Genomic DNA, 21,026 nt, shown 5'->3' with positions numbered 1-21,026 from the left:
GTAATGATTCAGAATTTCGTAAACGTATCACTCTTTTACGTGTGTAGAAATGGAAGGTTGGTGCATTTATTTAAAAATCCTCCGCAGCTGATGACCAATCACACACGGATGCGCGGCTCTTCTCCTCCCACAATCCTTTGCGGAAGCTCAGTGTAGCTAGCTGCTAGTTGTGTTAGTAATCTGTCAGCCTGGAGCTAAAGACCCACACACACATACACACACACACACCGCTGGTCACTCTCCTCTCCTCTCTTCCGGATCACCCTTTTTGATGGGTAACGTGTGTTTCTTTCATTTCCTCTCAAAAACAAAGTTTTATAAGGCGACGTGTGAATCTTAATCGACGCTTAGATGCAAACTCAACGGTTATCCCGAAATATCAGCCACGTCTTAATGTTGTCAAGCCAATACTTGCTATCGTCTGTAAGGTAAGACACACATCTGCCTGGGCAGCACAGGCTCCTCGCCGGTGCAGACACACAGCTGTGACTGTTGTTAATTTACATTTACCTGCAAATGACAACACTTATTGCAACGTTTACTGAATAAGACCTGAGCCTTTAGTGTGGCTCGTAAAGCAGACGAGTTGATGGGGTAACTTGACCTCTTATCTGTTAGCTAGCGCTAGCTTGTTTAGCAGCATATTCGTGATAACTATTTAATGATGAAATAACAGGGATATGCAAAGTTTTATGTTGTCATTTAATGTGGCTATTGAACAGAAAATGAACTGAATACCTTATCTAGCTGTCGTGTGCCTGTGCTTTCTTGGGATAAAGTCTAATTGCGGGTATTTCAGTGTTCTTTGAGTTTATAGCAACGCAGTTTTACTGGCTAGCTGCCCAGCTTTAGCTACCTTGATGTGAAGTGCAGTGACCCAGAGTGCAGTGTCCAGGGACACTGGATAACATTTATATAAGACGTAATCAGTATAGAAGAATATCCCCCTCTGTAGTAACAACTTGTTCCTCCAGCAACTTGGGACCTGTTATACTGTATGTTTGCTTTTGTCCCCTGAACACCTGCGGTTGTTTGCTGAAATTCTCAGTTCAAACTTCAAATACTTGACATATCCTTCACCTGGATCACATGGTTCAAGAAATAACTGTCTGCTTGTTGACACTGAGGCTGCTTTTCAGTCAGACAAGGCAAACATTGTAAGTACTACGTTATTATCACAACTCTCTGTGGCAATGCTGGGGATAGAGCCAGCCTGGAAGGTAAGCGGATTAAGATTTGTATGGATTTGCATACAGAGGGAAACAAGTACACCTATTAGTGCCGTGCACGGGTCACTTTAACTCAGCTTGATCCTCCTCCTCCTGTGCTGACTGTAGTTGTCAGGTCAGAATAAGTATCGCTCCCTCTTCACAGCCCGCTCTGCTTGCACTTCTCGTCAGCCTTGCTCTTGAAATGTCTGGCAAAATACTTAGTTTTTGCATGCTCTGTTAATCTAAAAATGTTTTTGCTAACAGCTGCAGAAGACCCTCCTATGTGATTTCAACTTGGCGCATGTGATCAAGGACAGATGCACTGCCCCTGCTGCCGCTGCAGATATGCAATTACTATGCCACTGAGAGAAGAATAACTTTTGTCGCATTTTAATTCCTGGAGCTGCTTTGGGCACAGTTGAAACTTGATTAAAAAGCCGCTGCTCAGAACTGTCTCTCTCAGCTGATTTCTTTGAACCATCACATCGTAGTGTGCAAACAATCATGGCACTGGAGGCCAACTGAGACAAAGGGGATTCTACTGGAAGTTTAAAGTCTGGAGGGGACTGGACTAAGAGCACGGACTCACAGTGAGATGCATCATGCTGCAGGGACACTAGGCTCACTGTTTAGATTCTACTGTGTGGTACTTTTTTTCCTTTTCCTGCAATCGCATCGCTTTGGATGGTTCAACCCAAGGATGACTTTGAGGAAATCCATCAGTGGCTGTGGTTTGGTCAAAGCTGACAAAGCTTTTGCCAGCTATTGCTGATTTAGTATCCTTCTCCACTGCTCCAATTTCTGTAGCCCCCTTCGCTATAGTCTCTATAGCCCCTGTAGCCCCCTTCGCTATAGTATGGTGAGTGATGCCTGGAGGCATCTCAGGATTGGAACTGAACCATTAATACTTGTGAAGCTGGTTTCTTGAAGGATTGTGTTCCATTTTTTAAGGACCTTTATTTCTTTGCACTGGAAAAAACAGCCCAACCCAGTCAAGGTCATTAAAGAAAATAAAGAAGAAAAGTTAAATCCCAGAAAGACGACCCAGGAGGATGAAACTGAGGAAACAAGTGACAGTGTGCGGCGGGGCCATATTCTGTGTGGCTGTATTCTCACTGTATCTGATGTTGGATCGAGTCCAACATGACCCTGCAAGGCGACAGAATGGGGGGAACTTTCCACGGGTAAGAATGATTACTTTAGTGGTTGTGTGGATACTGTTAGAAAACCTCTTTCTGTATTTTATCTTTTTAAGTTTTTCATTCTGTATATTGTTTTAACTCACCAGGAGCTGCATCAGTTTAATTGCAGAAATAGACTTTTCATTTTGCCTCCTTGCATATATATAATATTATAATATATATATATATATATATAGTATCAATGTTTTAAATGTAATCCTGTCATGTCAGTCAAGAACCTTGCACTTGCACTGCAGAGAACTTGCTGTTTTCTATTTTCACATAATTTAATATCAAGTCTTAAATGTTGTAATGGAAAAGAATGTGAGATTGATTTATGTGTTGATATGCAAGTATGTGTTTTATTGTGTATGTTGTAGAGCCAAATCTCAGTCCTGCAGAACCGGATAGAGCAGCTGGAGCAGCTCCTGGAAGAAAACCACCAAATCATCAGCCACATAAAGGACTCTGTGATGGAGCTCACAGACACAGGAGCTGTGTCTCCCAGTGGCCACCTGCCATTCAGAAGTGCCAATGGTTCCTGGGTCCTGCCATTTGATGGCCGCCCCACTTTCCTCGCTGTCAAAGCCCAGGATTGCCAGTTTGCCGTTGGTCATCATGGTCAATCAGATGTTCAGGTGAAATTTTAATTTATATATTTAGCCATAAATCGTAGTGCTCCATCTATCTGGATCTTTCGTCAGTGTAACCACCACTGAAATAAACAATGTATGTTAAGACACACATATGAATAACTTATGTATGTGTTTGGGAAGAACAGACATGTTATATTTATATTTATTTTTTACTTTTAATATAAAGTAAATAGTGAGTTTTCGTTTTATTTCAGATGCTGGATGTCTACTCCCTCCTGAAGTTTGACAACCCTGATGGTGGCGTATGGAAGCAGGGCTTTGACATAACTTATGAACCTGATGAGTGGGACAATGAGCCACTCCAAGTGTTTGTGGTCCCTCACTCTCACAATGATCCAGGTGAGTTGTAAGAGCATCTCACACACAGTAGAATGTTGAAGATGTCTTGTTGCAAGTTTGAAAGCCGGCGTGATTAAACAGTTTCTTGTCACAGTGTGAAGAGTGTTTGAACAAGACTTAAAAATAGTGCTGTGTTTGTGTAGAAGACACAACCAGTTGTTGTGAGGCCTTACCCGGGTGGGAGTTTGTGACAGGGGAGTAGAAATCTTTAAAAATCTGGTGTGTTTGTAGTCGTATGCTGACATGATGGAAGTCACACTCACAAACAATGACATTTAAAAGGTATTAGCATTGGAAAACTGTGCCTATTTTTAGATGGGATCAGCTCTGATTTTATTTCAGACTGACATTTTCCATTAAACCTGTTTACCAGCCTGCCACATGCTAGCTAACTTGGCAGTTATTGATATGTTGACAGGCTGTAGAGACTTGCAAATTATGGCCATCAATAGTGGGAATTGACTTCACTTGAAGCTAAATTTTTATTCAGCTATGCATTCAGTTTTTCCCTACAGTTATCTAGTGTGTCCAGCAACTTCGGTCCAGCAGTGCTCCTTTGTCATCCTGCATCCTTGGTTCACAGCATTTTTACGAACAGCGCATGCTCCAAACACACAGACTGGAGGTTATCTTAATCATAATATCTGCCACATATAACAGTAGAGTGATAGTTTTGCCTGCTGGAAAGTTCTACATAGTGTATATAGACAATAGTTTGTCACTAGAATGTAAAAAAATCTGCTGCAGTAAATAAACCTTTCCTGCACAAATGACTACACATTTTAGCTCACTGTTCTATCAAATATAAATAAATTAGGCTACAATTAAGGCTTGGCAATAATTCACTAACAGTATATGTATGTTGCAATATAATTTTCTTACTGATACTCTCCACTGTTACACACTGGAATGCTATTTATTTCAAACCTCTCTGCTAAGTAGCTTTGTGAAGGGAACATTTCTACTTGAATAAATTATGAGTGTTATTTTTGATCTCTTGCTACATTTTTTTCAGTCTTTACCTTCCCCGTCTCCGTCTCTTTGTATCAGCCAGTGATGTTAAATTTGTCTTTAACAGGTTGGATTAAGACATTTGATAAGTACTTCACGGACCAGACACAGCACATTTTAAACAACATGGTGGTGAAGCTTGCTGAGGATCCTCGTAGGAAGTTCATCTGGTCGGAGATTTCATACTTATCCAAGTGGTGGGAGACGGCAGATGTACACAAACAGGAGGCTGTGCGCAAGTGAGTAAAAGCTTACCGAGGCACACAGTTAATTCCCTTTCGAGGTTAGTTGAGATTTTTTTTTACGTCTACTACTCGGTGTACAGTATATGTTGGCACAGTGTGAAAAAATAGCTTCTAAATTGGTTAATGTTATTCTCCCTTCTTGAGTGCTGGATTATCCTCACTTTGTATTCTTAATCCTATTTTTTCAACAGACTGATCCTTGGAGGGCAGCTAGAGATTGTGACAGGAGGCTGGGTGATGACAGATGAAGCCAGTGCACACTACTTTGCCATGATAGACCAGCTCATTGAAGGACACCAGTGGCTGGAGAGAAATCTGGGTAAACCATTCATAAGAAATGAATCTCCACCATGTGTATGTAGGAGATTGACCCTTCAATGTCAAAACTGCAATGCATAATTTGATGATTTTAACACTGAAGCAATAATGTCAGACCTGATTGAGGGAGTATTTATGTGTATATAGCTGTAGAATTCAGTCCTGGGCACATGGGGGCCTCTTTGGGTTTTCAGTCATATTCCAAACCATTTGTTGCCATCCCGTTTTACTAGCACTGTGAGTTGTGTAAAGTTAAACTCTCAATAGTTTATTTTAAAATTATTTATTATTTTTTAATCTGAATTTAAAACTGACATACTTGACTCCTCCTTCATCTCATAGGTGTAACTCCTCGCAGTGGGTGGGCTGTAGACCCTTTTGGCCACAGTGCTACGATGCCCTATCTGCTGAGGAGGGCCAACCTGACCAGCATGCTTATTCAGAGAGTCCACTACTCCATCAAAAAGCACTTTGCCTCAATACGTAGCCTGGAGTTTATGTGGAGGCAGGCCTGGGGTGAGTGGAACAGAGCCAGCAATGTCCTCCGATTCAGGTGCTCATCTCAGGATGAGTCATGCCACCTGTTATGGCCTTTTTTAAAAAAAAAATAGAGAAACTTTGGAAGAGCAACTGGTGTGTAACTGCTTCAAAAGGACTATCTTCATTATTACTTATAAATGAATGATTTACTGTCAAATTCTATTGGAAAATTGTTTAATATTAGTGTCGACACTGATCAGTTTGACATAGTTTAAACACTATTGTAATGATCCTCTTTTTTAGTTCTGTGTTCAGCCTTACGCTGAGCAAAACGTGCTTTATCTGTGTATTTCTTTTTTGCCAGAAGTTTCATTTCATCCAATTTTATTTAACTGCTTTGACAGACACTGGATCAAGCACAGACATATTCTGCCACATGATGCCATTCTACAGTTATGACGTGCCTCACACCTGTGGGCCTGATCCAAAGATCTGCTGCCAGTTTGATTTCAAGAGGTTACCAGGTGGTCGGATAAACTGTCCCTGGAAAGTGCCACCAAAAACTGTGGTGGAGGCCAACATAGCTGAGAGGTGAGACACGTGTGTGGTTAGTTGTCATTGACAGCAGGAAGATTTATGTTGGGATTATAGATGACACATTTCATGATGTTTACTAAAGCAGTATGTCTGCTGGGATTACACAGTTACTCAGCTGTAATTTGGTTTTTGATGATAAATTGGCATTGGTTTTTGTTAGTGCTTCGATAATTAGAAAATGAATACATAATTATACAGTTGGAATCTTAACCAGTATATCATATAATCGTCCAGGCACATTAAATATGTGTGTGCTGTCTTGAGTTCTTTGTTTTAATTGACAAAGTACATGATAATAGATAGTAGATGTAAGGTTGAGTTATAGTGAATAAATGATAATTTCTGAAATATACCGTGTCATTTTGATTGCTAGTCACATAAAGATACTTTAAATAATTTGTCAACTCAATTAGTGACTAATTAATGAATATAATCAGTTACAGCCCTGTCCTGTTGTCTGAGACAATGACACAAATCTAGAAGATGTGCATGTACATATCAGGAAGGAGTTTCAAATAATTACATTAAATTAATCCTAAATAAGGACCTGGTTTGTTATATGCATTTGGCTTCTCACACACACCAGTTTGTGCAGCTTTCCTTTTTGGACTCTGCAGTGACTTCCATTCATTTGGACAGCCTAAACAAAACGGTGTCCCTAACCTGAACCATAACTAGTTAATGTGTGTTCTTACCTTCCAAATTCCCTAAGAAATTGGGTTCTGCCTCAGTAGGACCAGGTTTTGGTCTTCATGACGATTACTGGTCCTGACAAGGTCAGTGTTTGTGCCAGAAAAGGTTCTAAAGAAGTATTAAATACAAGTACACACATGCACAAAAACACACAAAGCATTTCACATTACATTACATTACATGTCATTTAGCAGACGCTTTTATCCAAAGCGACTTACAATGGAATTGAGTACAACCTGCCAGGCATGGAGTTGAACTTGTGACCATGAAGTCTTTTGCACACAGGGTACCGGTCTTAACCACTGAGCTACTCCACCCCAGTTTAGTTATCAGTATTTAAGGTCTGGGTATTCTGTACTGCTCCACAAATAAAGTGAAGTTGAACTTGTGCCAGCATCAACAGCCAAAGAGGTGGGATGAACTGGAGAACATTCACAGAGTGCTGAGAGTTTGCTCTCCCGTTAATCATCCTTTAAAAGACCTAAAGTACATTTCAACAAATTCTATTGGCTGATGTTAATACATGCCAGGTCTGACCTTACTCATTAGGTCAGGTTAAAAAGTAATTTGTGATGTTGAAGTTTTAAACTCTATGTTCTTCTCTCTCTCTCTTTCAGAGCGAACCTCCTACTGGATCAGTACCGTAAAAAGTCCAAACTCTACCGCAGCAAGGTGCTTCTTGTCCCGCTGGGAGACGACTTCCGCTACGACAAGGCATTGGAGTGGGATCAGCAGTATGTCAACTATCAGAAGCTGTTCGACTACATGAATTCTCACCCAGAGATGCACGTACAGGTTAGACGACAATTTGTCAAGTATTACAAATTGTTGCCAAATGCATATCTTGATCATTGTAAATGCATCTGGGCTTCTTGTCTGCCAAGTAACTCTGTGTACAACCTTTTCCTCAATCATGAATCATGCCTTGATATTTTTAAAAGGAATCTGTCACGACTCGATGTTTGGTTCAGAAAATGCCATGTAGGATGCACAGCACATGCATAATAATGAGTCTGTTTTTTCCTTTTTCAATCTGTCTGCAGGCTCAGTTTGGGACTCTCACAGACTACTTCAGTGCTGTATATAAATCACAGGGAGTGGTCCAGGGATCCAGACCTGCAGACTTCCCGGTGCTCAGCGGAGATTTCTTTGCCTATGCAGATCGTGAAGATCACTACTGGACTGGCTATTTCACCTCAAGGCCCTTTTACAAGAGCCTGGATCGTGTGATCGAGTCGCACCTCAGGTGATTAATCACACTTTTCTAATAACTGACAGAGCAATGTATTAATGCTGTGTTATGACCTTTTTAGTTGAGTTTTAGAACAAATAGTAATGTTAGTATTTCACTATTAGTCACTATTTAAATGTGCCTGGTTGAGAGTTTTAGGTTTGACTCTGTTCTTTAAATTACAGATGCAACTTTTACTCACTCACACACGCTATATGCACTTTATTTCAACTGAAGAATAAAAACTAGGCTAAATTATGGAGCCTTTAAAAGTATGGGGAAGATAATCATTTTTTGTGTGTAAACTTATATTTTTATGGTGCTGACCAAACTCTTTTACACAGTCATAAACGACTGTGATAGTGGTAGTTGTCGATCCATGGTTAATTTAGACCATCAGCTGTTAGAGAACAGGTTGATTGGTTGATTTCCCGCTGGGTTTTGACTAGGTTAGCCTGGGCTAGGCTAGGTTAAGTTAGATTAGGTTAAACTTCATTGTCCACTATGTTGAAAATTCATGAAACACAAAATAACAACTCTTTAAAAAGGGAGATAGTAAAAAAAAATGTTGTTTACTTACAAGCTATTAAATTTAGTTTAACAATCTCATAATTCAACAGTTAATTGCACTTGGTACAATAGATTGCAGTACTACTTGGTACTACTGTTGTGTGTATAGCAGGATGACAATAAATTTGATTTGAAGTGCAATAACCAAGGTTAAAGCACACACTATACAAACTAGAAAAAGAACTGGGACCTGCTGTCCCTCTTAAATGGAGAAACATTTTTAATACACTAAACAAAAATGCTCACATCATCTTAACTGCATCAGTAAAACAGTGTGTTTCGAGAATCATAGAATTAGATTTAGAGCACTTTGCCTAAATATAGCAATGGAAAGCACACATAATCCTGGTAAATGCTGTACCCAATCATGTCAAAATAGCATTAAGCTACTATGTCTGTCTTTAAAACTTCTCTCTGGAAATTGTTTGTCATTGTCCTTCAGGGGGGCAGAGATTCTTTACAGCCTGGCGGTTGCAAATGCTCGACATGCAGGCATGGAAGGGCGCTACCCAGTTTCAGATTACGCCCTGCTTGTCGATGCCAGGCGATCAGTTGGTCTCTTCCAGCATCATGACGCCATCACTGGCACTGCAAAAGAGAATGTTGTTGTTGACTATGGCACCAGGTAAGGATCTGCAGGTCTAGAGAGAAAGTATAGGATTGATTGGTTAGATTAAAGATTTACTTTAATCTGTATTATAGGGAAAACACTTTCCCCACTTTCTGTTCCTCTGTGTCTCTGTGGCTGTTTTATAATTTCCTGCTCAGTGCTTTGAAGGAAAAATATTGAAAATACATCTGCTGTGACTGATGCCATTGATTCTCCCTTCTCCTCCCCAGATTACTGCGCTCACTCATTGGTCTGAAGAGGGTAATCATCAATGCTGCTCATTTCCTGGTGATGAAGAATAAAGAGTTTTATCGCTTTTACCAGACGGAACCCTTCCTTGAGACGGTAAGAGGAATACTGGTGTCACACTTCTGCTTAAATACTATAAACTGTTTTGTAAATCTGCACATTTGTCGTATTCTGAGTATTGAGGTTGTTTCCGTGTGTTTCCTCTGCAGGATGATAGGCGTGCTACTCAAGACTCTCTGCCTCAGCGCACTTTAATTGAGGTGGACTCAGCAGGGCCGAGGTATTATCAACATCCACATCCACATCCACCTCTCCCTCTCCTCCACCATCCTGGGCTCATGATTAATTTTTCCCTCCATCTGTCAGGTACCTGGTTCTGTTCAACCCCATTGAGCAGGAGCGTCTGTGTGTGGTGACTGTGCTGGTGAACACAGTCAGGGTGCGGGTGCTTACTGAGGATGGACAGACCCTCCCTGTGCAGCTGAGTGCTCAGTGGAGCTCTGCTAGTCAAATGAGTGCAGAGGTTTTTGAAGTAAGATGCTATGCTTATTAAAAGGATAATTTTTTGAAGTGTGACTTAGCATATCACGTCACTGCTTCTGTGAATCAGTCTGGGAACTGGACTCTCATTTCTCACTGACAACATGGCTGTCAGCAGGAGCAGAGGGGAAGAAAAATAAGAACGATTTTAGCCGTTTAACAAAGGCTTGCCCAATAAAATCTACACCTGTTTAAGTCTACAATTTCGTATGAATAGGGCTGCTCAATTATGGAATAAAAAAAAACATTTCAAATAATTACTCCTCAGCAAGGAAAAGTAGCTATTTGCTGTCCTAAAAGTCCTAAATCAGCCAGACCTACATCAGCAATCAGTCTCTCATACTTGGCTTCTCTGGAGGTTTTTTTTTCTTTTTTATTTGCTGACCCTGTGTCTTACAGACTTGTTCCTTTTGTGTCAATTTGGTTTTTGAGCTTTAGAGGAAAAAGAACCCCAGAAGCTTAATTTGAACATGACATTTTATCTAATAATAGTATTGGACGTTGTAGAGGGATAATGTCGTGGAATAGACAAAAGTGAGTAAAAAAAATATCCAAAATATGTTTAGAACTTTTTTTCTTTCAATTCTGTCTTTTAACACTGTAGCAAGTTGCTTGATTTTGTTTGTTTCCCCAATCCCTGTTCTTTTTAATAAACATGAAAAACTAGAAAATTATTACACCACATCATGTGGAGTGGGGTTGTAATGGAGCTTCAGTGGGATGGTGTGTAAAAATCAAGCTTCAAAATAGTTTTCACTGACAACTGGTCCTTTAGAACGATACATGCTTTCATGGCAGAGTCTCCAAAAGTCTCTTAATAACACCAGAAAAAGTCGCTGGATTTAACGCAACTCAACGTTTTTTTGAAAAAGAAACACTAGAGGGATCTGAATACTTGCTAAATATAGCAACAAATTTACAGAAGTGAGACAAACGTACCACCTAATATATTCATCACATTGGCTGTACATTAACCACTTAAAGTATATTTACACAGCAGGACTTGACCAGAGCTGACTGGTTGTCCTTTTTAAAGATTTATTCTTGTGAAAAGGGCACTGTACTAAATAAATAATTATTCATTTAAATAGTATTACTAAAAGAGACAGCAGTAGACCAGTAGCTCCTGTGACCCCTTGAGCTATAATTACTGTGAAGTATAAATGCTCCTGCACCAAATTCCACAGAAAATAACAAACTATGCCTGAATAAAATATTTTAAGAGGAATTGAAAGTAAATGTCTTCCTCTAATGGAAGTCGGATTTGAATAAAGGCCTGTTACCTCCTGCAGTTGAGGTAAAAAGCAAAGTAGCTTGGCTGCTTGTTCTGTGTATTTTAGAAGCTCTGCAGTAAAAGAGCAGAAACTCATTTGGATGCAAGAGAAAGTATCAATGTATCCTCATCTCTCATTATATTTTAGTTACAGCTTGGTGTTACAAATGTTTATTAACAAAACTTTTACTGAATAAAAATGAAGCCAGTGTTTGTGTACAGCACCAACTTTGATTTGTTTGATGTTTGAGTGCACGTCTGATGGCTGTTGTTTTAAATCCTGTCCGACCATTTCTCCATCCTTTTGTCCAGGCAACATTCATGGTGCGTCTGCCTCCTCTGGGTCTGGCTGTTTTCCATGTTTATGACTCTCCAGATTCGCCCATGACTCTCCGCTCTGATACGCTGCTCAGGCTTTCTGGGCGCAGTGTTCCCGCCCGTGCTGCTGACCCACTCCCTGTTCGCTCTCAGCTCTCTGACCCTCAGACCTTCTACATCAGCAGTCAGTCCCTCACACTTGGCTTCTCTGGAACCACTGGCCTGCTGGAGGTTTGTTTTTCTTCTTTATTTGCTGACTGTGTCTCTCATTACAGATTTGTTCCTTTGTGTCAATTTGGTTTTTGAGCTTTAGAGGAAAAAAAGAACCCCAGAAGCTTGATTTTTCAATGAACTCTTGACAGTTTGATCCAAGTGAACATGACACGTGTTGTTGCTTCAAAAACATCCTTTCGTCTCTTCAAATTCTGCGCTCTCTCATCCTCCTGTGTGCTTTTCTTTTCATCTGCAGAGCATAAAGCGTAAAGACGATCCTCAGGAGGTAAAGGTTCAGATGCAGTTTGTGGTTTACGGCACTCGCCCTTCTAAAGACAAAAGTGGGGCTTACCTTTTCCTGCCTGATGGAAAAGCAAAGGTATTCCCTCAGATGTTTACTCAAATTCTTACACAGCTTTCATGGAGTCTCCCATGTGTATTGTGACACTGTATCATGCTGGGGAGCTCTGGGCAAAAAGGCAGTGCTCCTTCATCTTTTCTTTATTTTATAAAACAACACGCACAAGTCTTATTAATTATTCTGTTGCGGGTTCCCTGTAAATATTTCTCTGTAGTTCTTGCGCTGCTTTCTTTCTGCTCACTATTCCACTTTCTCTCCTCCTGCTTTCAGCCCTACCACCAGAAAGAATCACCTGTGGTGCGCGTCGTAGAGGGGCCTCTCTTCTCAGAGGTGGTGGCACACTACCAGCATTTCCAGCAGAGCATTCGCATCCACAATGTGCCAGGTAATAAACTTACCACACAGCAAAGTGGAACCGCTTCAAATAGGCTTTTTTATGTTTGTTTAAAGGCACCAGATGGCACAATTCAAACAAAATGAAAATTTAGAATACAAATTTCCCTCCCCCTGCCATCTGACAGTGTTGTGGCTAATGCTATTTTAAGTAGCATTTGGCCCAAATCTGTAGATTACACCTTTCCATAAAAATACCACTGTGTAACATTTAGGAGGGTTTATTGGCAGAAATTGAATATACTACCCATAAATATGTTTGTGGAAGTGTTTAATTAAAACTAAGCCTTTTCCATGTACTTACAGTTGGAGTGTGTAACTTTTTAAGCATAAAAAAATGTCTGTTACATTCAAATAAAAAATAAATTAAAATAAAAAATTGAAGGTAATAGAAGGATCGGGGTCAATAGCAAGTTAAATAGAAGATTACTATTATGAAAAATTAATTGGAAACAATCTGATGTATTATTACAAATGAACTGAAATGACAGCATTTCTACATCACGAGGGCAATATTGCAATGAAAACATAAAGAAACGGCAACGGAAAGTTTCCGAAGTAAATTCTCCTGCTCAAAAAACCCAGTCGTTGAGCATTTTGAAGGTTTAAATGCCTCTTGTCTCCACCTGCCCCTGCACTGTGCACACATACAAACACACAAACTCAGTCAGGTGTGATGGTTTTTTAGACGAAGGATGCAGCAAACAGTTATTGATCCATCTTTTCCAATCATGAAGATGAATCAGAGGCAGAATAATAATAATAATGACACAAGCACACCTTGCATGTCACTAATGTCACAGTGAGGGTTTTTGTGTTTTAAAACAGAGGTTTTCTACACAAACAAAGAAGAATGACATCCTCTCTAGTATGCAAAGGCCACTGTCCACTGCCACAGTCTCAACATTAGATGTCACTTTAATTTCTCTCTTTATGCAACGTTTAGCTCAGAATAGTTATATTTTTTGTGTTTTTCAGGCGTCGACGGGTTGTCTATAGACATCACCACCATGGTGGACATCAGAGATCAGACCAATAGGGAGCTGGCCATGCGACTGGTCACTGACATCCAAAATGAAGATGTCTTCTACACAGACCTCAACGGTTTCCAGGTGAGTGTGTTTTCCTTCTGTCAGACAAAATCACTCGATCTAAACAATCCAACACCTCTAAATATCACACAAATGCTTCACTAAGAAGAGACTGTAAAACGAGTAAATAAAAAGTAGCTACAGCGTTTTAAGGGAGTCATGTTGGGGGCTTTTTATTTCTTCTTTATGGGAGCAGAATATTTGTTCAACAGTTGGAGCTTTATGTTTTTGAAATAGCTGTTGTGGCTCAGTGGCAAGTGCATCAGCACAAATGTGTTGTTAGCAGCTTAGTAGTTTCAAAGATTTAAAACAACTGTAAAGTACTGCCATTGGTACTGGTAGATACTCAAGTTTATGATTTTGGTCACGGGACATAAAGAAATGATTCTGGGTAACAACAGTCCTTGATTATAACTTTGATTTATTGCGTGTTTGATCACCACTTGTAGATGCAGCCTCGGCGCCGCCACCTAAAGCTTCCCCTGCAGGCCAACTTTTATCCCATGCCGAGCCAGGCTTACATCCAGGACAGCCATCACCGCCTCACGCTGCACACAGCTCAGTCTCTGGGTGTCAGTAGCTTGGAGAATGGTGCGTATCTCTTTGCATTTAATTCATTTGATGTTTCATTTTTCGTCATTTGGCTTCTCTTTTATGATTGTCAGTTATCTCTGAAATGCACTTGGGTTTTCCTCTAATTCGCTGGCATTTTATGGAATTGAATTGAAGCAATTATCTCCCCCTCTTCTCCCTGAAGAGTTTTCCAGAAAGCAAACCACTTCACATCCGTATGTTTGTGTGCCGAACTAATCCCTTTACTGTGCTTATGCGAATAATGGGGGCGTCAAATTCAATACTCGCTGCTTATTTCTTGGTGTAAAAGTTGTTGTCCCCGCTCTCCAGGCCAGCTGGAAGTGATTATGGACCGGCGGCTAATGCAGGACGATAATCGTGGACTGGGCCAGGGCGTGAAGGACAACAAGAAAACCGCCAACCGTTTCCGACTGCTGCTCGAGCGGAGGTCCACTGGCAACAAGGTCAGTAAGATGACGGTGGAGGCAGTTACTGAAGCTTTGGCTGAAGCTCTTGGAAGATTTCAGCACATCACATTTGAGCATGTGGCACTCTATTCTTCTCTTTGAGTAGAGTTGTTGTCCTTCATTTTGATGATTAACACCTTTTTTTTCCCCAGCACTCATTACCGCTCCATCTGTTATCCTCTAATTGTATTCCTATTTTCTTCTTTTTCCACTTCATTACCTTCAGTATGATGGCTTCTTTGCCAGACTGTCATCCATGCTTAGTTCTTTCATCTCCAAATTCTTGACTGGAGTTCAAGAGGTAATGTTGCCCTGGCAGCGGTGAAGATGCTTCGTAGTCTGTGTCACAGTTTGTGCTTTAGCCACATTCCCCTTTTTTTTCTTTTTTGTTTCCCTCCTCCTCGTAGCTTTAGCGAAAGTGCTTCGTCTTAAGTTGACGACATTGAGAGAAACAAATGATGGGATTTATCAAAGTTGAATGAATTCACATTGGCAGAGAAAGGACAGCGTTAGTCGCGGTTTTATTGCTGCGCTCTGATAAAACTGCTGATGAAGTTGTGGCTTGCCTCAAACATCAAACATCATTTTTCAAATACCCTTAATTTAAAAATGTGACATAGTGCTTCTGTTGTAACAACCCAATATAGATGGATTAGTTTTGTGTCTGGACTAGAATTAGGTACGTACGTCCTCCTCTGACAGATGAACTGTTCCTCCTGTTGTAGCAGGACAAAAGGAGGAAATAAATGTCTAGATATTTACGGTGTGACTCAACCGTTGTGATGTTTAATCCACCTCTACCTTCTCCAGATGATGGACAGCTCAGCAACAACAAGCTTCCCGTCCATACTCAGTCACATGACCAACGCCATCCTGAACCGCGAGGTCCTGGCGTTGCCCGTGTTGCCCAAGAGACGCGGCATTCCTCCTCTGCAGACCTTCGCTCCTCTCAAGTCCATCATGCCCTGCGACTTCCACCTGGTGAACCTGCGCAGCATCCAGAGCCAGGTGACGACACGACCACCACAGCAGCAACAACAACAACAACAACAACAACATGCAGTTTATGTGCTGACTGTGTAACTAATGTGCATGTGTGTCTTAATGTGTGTGTCAGCAGCAGGACCCCCACGCTCCATCTCCATATACAGCCTTGCTTGTTCACCGTCTGGCGCTGGACTGTGGCCTTGAGGCTCAGAACCTGGGTTTCAACTGCACCACCACTCAAGGACAGGTCAGAGAAAAACACACACTTGCACCATAACATCTTGTTCGTCTATTTACTTGAATACTAGTTTACATTTATTCACTTCACTTGATAAAACTAGTACAGTACCTGTACCCTATCTCATGCATTTCTTAAACAAACAACGTAAGAGTTCTTACTGCACACACTGGTGCCCTGAGTTAGTCACCTGCCAGGTTTGAGGTCTTACCAAGTAAAGATACTGTACCAAACTCAATACCATGATGGAAACACAGTATAATGTATAAATCCGCTAAAATTAGTTCTCCTCTCGTGTGTCTGACAACATTAAAGTAGAGCTTTAATGTCAATGCACCTTTTAATAATGATTCAATAGTGATTTGATAATATGACACTCACAGGGACCATTTTATTTTACTGTTGACACTTAAAGGACATTTTGTTTCCAAATCTTTCACTTTTAATTGTATTGGCTACAGTTACAGTTATATTTACTAGCAGACCAGGATTTAGCCCAGTTTCCACCAATTGGAACAGGCCTTTATTTCTGTCATGAAACAGCACGACACACTGTAACCAGCCAATAAATATGAGGCAGATGGCAAACGTGTCGCAGCAGACACTGCTGTGTGCTGACATTATTCATTAAAAAGGAAAGACCAACATTGAATCCTTTCTAATGTTCTTGTTCATCTCCTCTCCTTCTGCAGCTGAGCATCTCAGGACTGTTCAAGAACCTGGACCTGCAGCTTCTTCAGCCCATGTCTCTGACCCTGATGCACTCCGGCTCACCTCTGGCCAACGACTCCACCGTCAGCCTCGATCCCATGGAGATCTCAGCCTTCAAGCTCAAACTGCGCTAAGAGCGTCGTGAACTGAACGAGGCAGTGATGATTAAAAAAAGTAAACCCAATAGACTCCTCGGACCAAGAAGCAGGTCCTCGCCAGGCCACAGACTTGATCATGTGGGTTTCTTTTGTTTTGTCGGGCAGAACCACACACGACTCTACAGCTGTAACAGGACTGACTGTACAGCAGGGGGCAGACCATGGCTGTTGCCGTGGACACTTTTGTGATCTGAGACTGCCAGTGTTGCTCGTTGGACACGGCCTGGAATCTGTTCATCGCCATGACCGGATAAAAAAAAAACCTGAAATCTCATTTGGTTCTGCTCCGTGAGAACTCGTCTTTTTTTCCCCCTATCGTCGCTTTCGTCCTGGACTGAACTACTGAATGTAAATATCCAAAAAGGACCAGAGGAGACGGAGAAGAGACGCTTGCCACGTCAGAGTGCAATTTACAAAGCTTTATTTGGTGTATGGGGTTTTATTTTATTTTTTATTTTAAATGTATGATGTCACACATCACAGGATCTTTGTTTTTGTACGTATCGATCTACTGCTGACTGCATTTACTGTTTGTTTGTTTGTTTGTTTAATTTTTTTTATTATTTTTGACAGACTCGAATGCAGCAAAGAGAATGTGTGGTCTCGCCATCTCAAACTCACCTGGAGACACAAGCTGCCGCTCTTTAAACTATCGCACGTCCGAGTCCGAGACTCTGGCGTCACAGTGACAAATGTGAGCATTAATCATATCACAGACGACTGTTTACCTTCTGTCTGTTGTTGCTGCCTGTAGATACTTCACAGACTTTCCTCCCCTCTCTTCTGTTCTCTCTGCTATACCTCATATACAGTACACTATACCACAGTGCAGATATATATATATGTGTGTGTGTGAGTGAAAGAGTGTGTGTGTGTGTGTGCGTCTGGTTGGGTGTTGAGGTGACAGAGTGCGCTCACTTTCAGGGACCATTAAAATAACTGTTCGGCGTCATTGACCAGTGTTTGTGCGTCTGTGTCGAGCCGTTTGTCTCGTCATCGCAGAAAAAAAACAGACACTTCCTGTTAAATGAAGGGCCTCAAAATAAAGGGACAGTTCAACAACCTGGAAAAAAAGGTGGTTAGGTTTAAAGTTGAAAAATATCCATTTATATGGAAGTGTGAATCTTGAATTTTAAAAAGCATTTCAATTTCTTGCTCTGTATTGGATTTCAATGTCATAGTTTTTCATTGAATATTGAAATAAATATTCAACAAATTTACATTCCAAAATTCCTGGTTAAAAGAAGGCATAATTTGCAGCTACCAAGGGTCAACAATCGGACAAACCTGACTGTGTCTGCATCAGTGTCACATGACCAGTGAAACACACTGTGATTGGCTGAATGTGGGTTTGATTTGAGCCTGAATTGATTCCATATTCTTGGTGCCCAAATGTTAAATATGACATTTTAACACTTCAGATTTTTAAACCTTTTGAAGAGACTAAAATACCAAAACACAATTTCACATTGTGAAAAATGTCTGTGTTAGAAGTTGAAAGGCTTTTTAAAATGTACTGATTCACGTCTGTGTGTTTGGTCTTCTGAGAAGCCAGTGTTTGGAGGATTATTTCTCACTTTTTTCTTTGTAACTGGTGTAAAGTGAAAGTTTTCACTCCAGTACAATTGATCTGCTTAGTTTATTTTTGGTGCATTCAAAATGATTTAACATAAAAAATCAACAGCATTAGCAGCAACAGCAACAACAACAGCAGCAGCTCTTCTTTTCAGAAAGTAGGTTTGTGTGTTGTTGATGTACAATAATGCATCACAGGAAGAATTGAATGAACGAGTGAATTACAATCAAACTGGACCTTTTTTTTGTATTTTAAATGTGTAACTGGACACATTCAGTCTACATTTCCTGCATTTATAACTATATACATATCAATCATATCTATATACATATACACATCAATAAGAAGACAATGCTGTTGAATTTTTCTTTTAAATCTTGTTTTAAAATGTTTGAGTGTCCCTTCATGGGTGAACTGTCCTTGTGTTTAAAGGTACAGTGTGTAAGTCGTAGCCTTCAGGGATCTAAATTAAATCAAATTAAAACATTGGTGGTCCACAGAGCTGACCCAGCTCCTGATATGAATATAGAAAGCTAAAAAAAAGACAATTTGTACAACCATGTGATTGATTTGTTCATTTTATCATAATTACACCACATTGTTACACACTGGACCTTTAAAGCAGAAACGGGAATTCAAATAATGAGTGTTTTTTGTTAAAAGTCCAGCTCTGCAGTGAGACTGTTGTCAAACCTGACACATGAACCTTTCTCTCAGCCTTTGGTTTTTGGTGTCTGTGCCTCTGCTGATGTCATCAGTGTCTGACCTTTACCTGTGTCACACTCTGTCCTGTCCCACTGTGTCCCAGCACTTTAACCACTCATCTTCCTCTCTCACAGGAGCCCTCGTCCTCCTCTTGTCTGGTCTTATAACGTGCTCATAATCTTCCTCCCTGCTGTTCCATCCCGTGTCTTCTCTTCAGTATCTGTATACATTTCCTCATCAGTTTTAGTTTTTTTTGTAATATTATTGTTAAACTGTGATATCTGTTGTAGCGCTGTTTTTGTCCCCTTTGTTTCCAGAGGTAATATATGAAGGTGAGCTCTCTTCCGTATGTGTTAGTCATGGTGGATCAAAGCCGCAGCAGAACTGCAGAAGAGATGGGGTGTGAATAAAAAAAGAAAAAAAGAAAATCTAAATGCAACAGTCGGTGTCGGTGGTGTTTTTTTTTATGAACCGTCTTCTTCTCTTCTTTGCCTCTTTGTCTCCAGTATATCAGCCTGGTGCTTTGTTGTGACACCAGTCAGGAGCTGGAGTTATTATCTGACAGTAGGGGGCAGCATTGAGTCAGTGTGAGCAGCACAGTGCAGCCTACAGAGGCAGTGGATCACTGTGTGAGTGTTTGAGACATCACACTGACCACCGCTGACCAGTGACACTCTGGACACTCAGTCAGACATGAGAACCTGAGCTGCTCTTTTTTTTCCCTCTACATCACACGTCCTCCTCCTCCTCCTCCTCTTCAGCAGCAGCAGCACGATGTGTCCACTTGTGTCTCTGCCTGTGAGGTGAAGATGTTGTTTTGAAGGTTTGGAGAGGAAGAACATGAAAAGAAGTGTCTCCCTGTGTCCATGGTACATAAATATAAGGATCACACACAGGAGTGGTGAGTGGTGGCAGGAGGCTTGAGGCCTGAAGGTGAAAGCTGCTCTGCCACTGTGCAGGGGGTGTGGGTTGTGGGTGTGGGTGTGGGGTTGAGGGGGTTAGTACTGAATACTTTGGGGACACTCTGCCTTTTGTGTTTTACCTCCTGACTCGGCTGGTTGTGAACCTTTCCTGTGCTCTCAGGAGGAACGCCAGAAACGAAAAGTCTGCTTTTTTTGTCCTTGAGCTTCAGATTCAGCACAAATTCCTTTTGACCTGCAGCGATAATGAGACCTGGAACCTTGGTCCTGTTTTTGATTTGTTGGTGCTGTTCTCAGTAATATACTCGTATATTATATAATATTATATATACTATATACTCAAATGTCTTCACTGCATCAGATATCGGAGAAAAAAAGAAGAAGAGTAAAATAAAAAAACAAATATGACACTTGCTGTAAAGGGAGATGTCCGCCACTGTCATGTGACAAGGACGTGAGCGTGGGCTGCAAAGGGCTGCCTGTAAATGCATCTGCACAAGTGTCTTTTATTAAAGGTACAGTGTGTAACGTTGCATGTTTCAGCTGAATATCCCTCTCTTACAGGTGTGTTGGGGAAACCATGCAGCCGTCATTTAACCTCAAAACTCAATACATGTTTAGTTTGTCCATTAAGCGCTATTGTAAAAACAGGGTGGTCCAAAATCGCAGTCTCCATGGAGCTGAACCAAATGACTCCTGATATAAATATAAAAGGCTCATTCTGATATTTAAATAACTTCTTTATTAGTCTTGTCCTCTACTAGAAACCTTCCTAAGATTACCCACTGAGTTCCCCCAACTCTTTTTTTGACCTTTGATTAAGAAATACTGGTTTGAGGCACTGCTGGGATTTGAACCCAGGGTCTTCTGTTTACAAGACAGATGCTTTGACCAGCTAAGCCACAGTGCCTTCTTTTACTCCACTTTGGGGGCGACATAAACAAAATGTCACCCACAGACGACTGCACCAGACTGATGTTGGTAGAAAGTCAATGACAACTGGGTCCTGATGTCACTCAATAAAAATGTAATTGCTATTTTGAAAAACCTCGAGATTACGACCGAGCTCATCAGCGGAATTTGAAGCAACATAATAAATTAAATTTGTTAA

General features: G+C 40.8%; 1 protein-coding gene and 1 non-coding gene across 6 annotated transcripts; one reads left to right on the top strand and one right to left on the bottom strand.

The window, feature by feature from the left end:
• Window positions 1–163: 163 nt before the first annotated feature.
• On the top strand, window positions 164–16,730 carry man2a2 (mannosidase, alpha, class 2A, member 2). 5 transcript variants are annotated; one of them, XM_044036123.1, is made up of 24 exons: window positions 164–275; window positions 1,476–2,395; window positions 2,773–3,030; window positions 3,243–3,387; window positions 4,466–4,637; window positions 4,835–4,962; window positions 5,304–5,477; window positions 5,846–6,032; window positions 7,349–7,526; window positions 7,775–7,977; window positions 8,975–9,157; window positions 9,373–9,487; window positions 9,601–9,671; window positions 9,758–9,923; window positions 11,517–11,753; window positions 11,992–12,114; window positions 12,367–12,481; window positions 13,468–13,601; window positions 14,030–14,171; window positions 14,484–14,617; window positions 14,847–14,921; window positions 15,431–15,628; window positions 15,738–15,854; window positions 16,538–16,730. In XM_044036123.1, the coding sequence occupies exons 2-24, from the start codon at window positions 2,264–2,266 to the stop codon at window positions 16,688–16,690; spliced, it is 3,540 nt and encodes a 1,179-aa protein (XP_043892058.1). In that variant the 5' UTR covers window positions 164–275; window positions 1,476–2,263; the 3' UTR covers window positions 16,691–16,730. The 5 variants fall into 5 exon arrangements, with proteins under 5 accessions (XP_043892058.1, XP_043892059.1, XP_043892057.1 ...); XM_044036124.1 differs by having other exon boundaries at window positions 164–428; window positions 15,741–15,854; XM_044036122.1 differs by having other exon boundaries at window positions 164–428.
• A 4,021-nt stretch (window positions 16,731–20,751) lies between these two features.
• On the bottom strand, window positions 20,752–20,825 carry trnat-ugu. The gene has a single exon. It is a non-coding gene; the product is annotated as a tRNA-Thr (tRNA).
• Window positions 20,826–21,026: the final 201 nt, after the last annotated feature.

Source organism: Solea senegalensis, linkage group LG10 (assembly GCF_019176455.1).
Source record: "Solea senegalensis isolate Sse05_10M linkage group LG10, IFAPA_SoseM_1, whole genome shotgun sequence".
Lineage (NCBI taxonomy): Eukaryota > Metazoa > Chordata > Actinopteri > Pleuronectiformes > Soleidae > Solea > Solea senegalensis.
This window is presented reverse-complemented; position numbering and strand designations above follow the sequence as displayed.

Bases quoted from the DNA above. Each gene is read 5' to 3' on its own strand.
- man2a2 (XM_044036123.1), top strand. From the start codon at position 2,264: ATGAAACTGAGGAAACAAGTGACAGTGTGCGGCGGGGCCATATTCTGT. The intron at 7,527-7,774 runs GTTAGACGACAA...ATCTGTCTGCAG, and splicing joins ACCCAGAGATGCACGTACAG to GCTCAGTTTGGGACTCTCAC. The intron at 12,482-13,467 runs GTAATAAACTTA...TGTGTTTTTCAG, and splicing joins TCGCATCCACAATGTGCCAG to GCGTCGACGGGTTGTCTATA.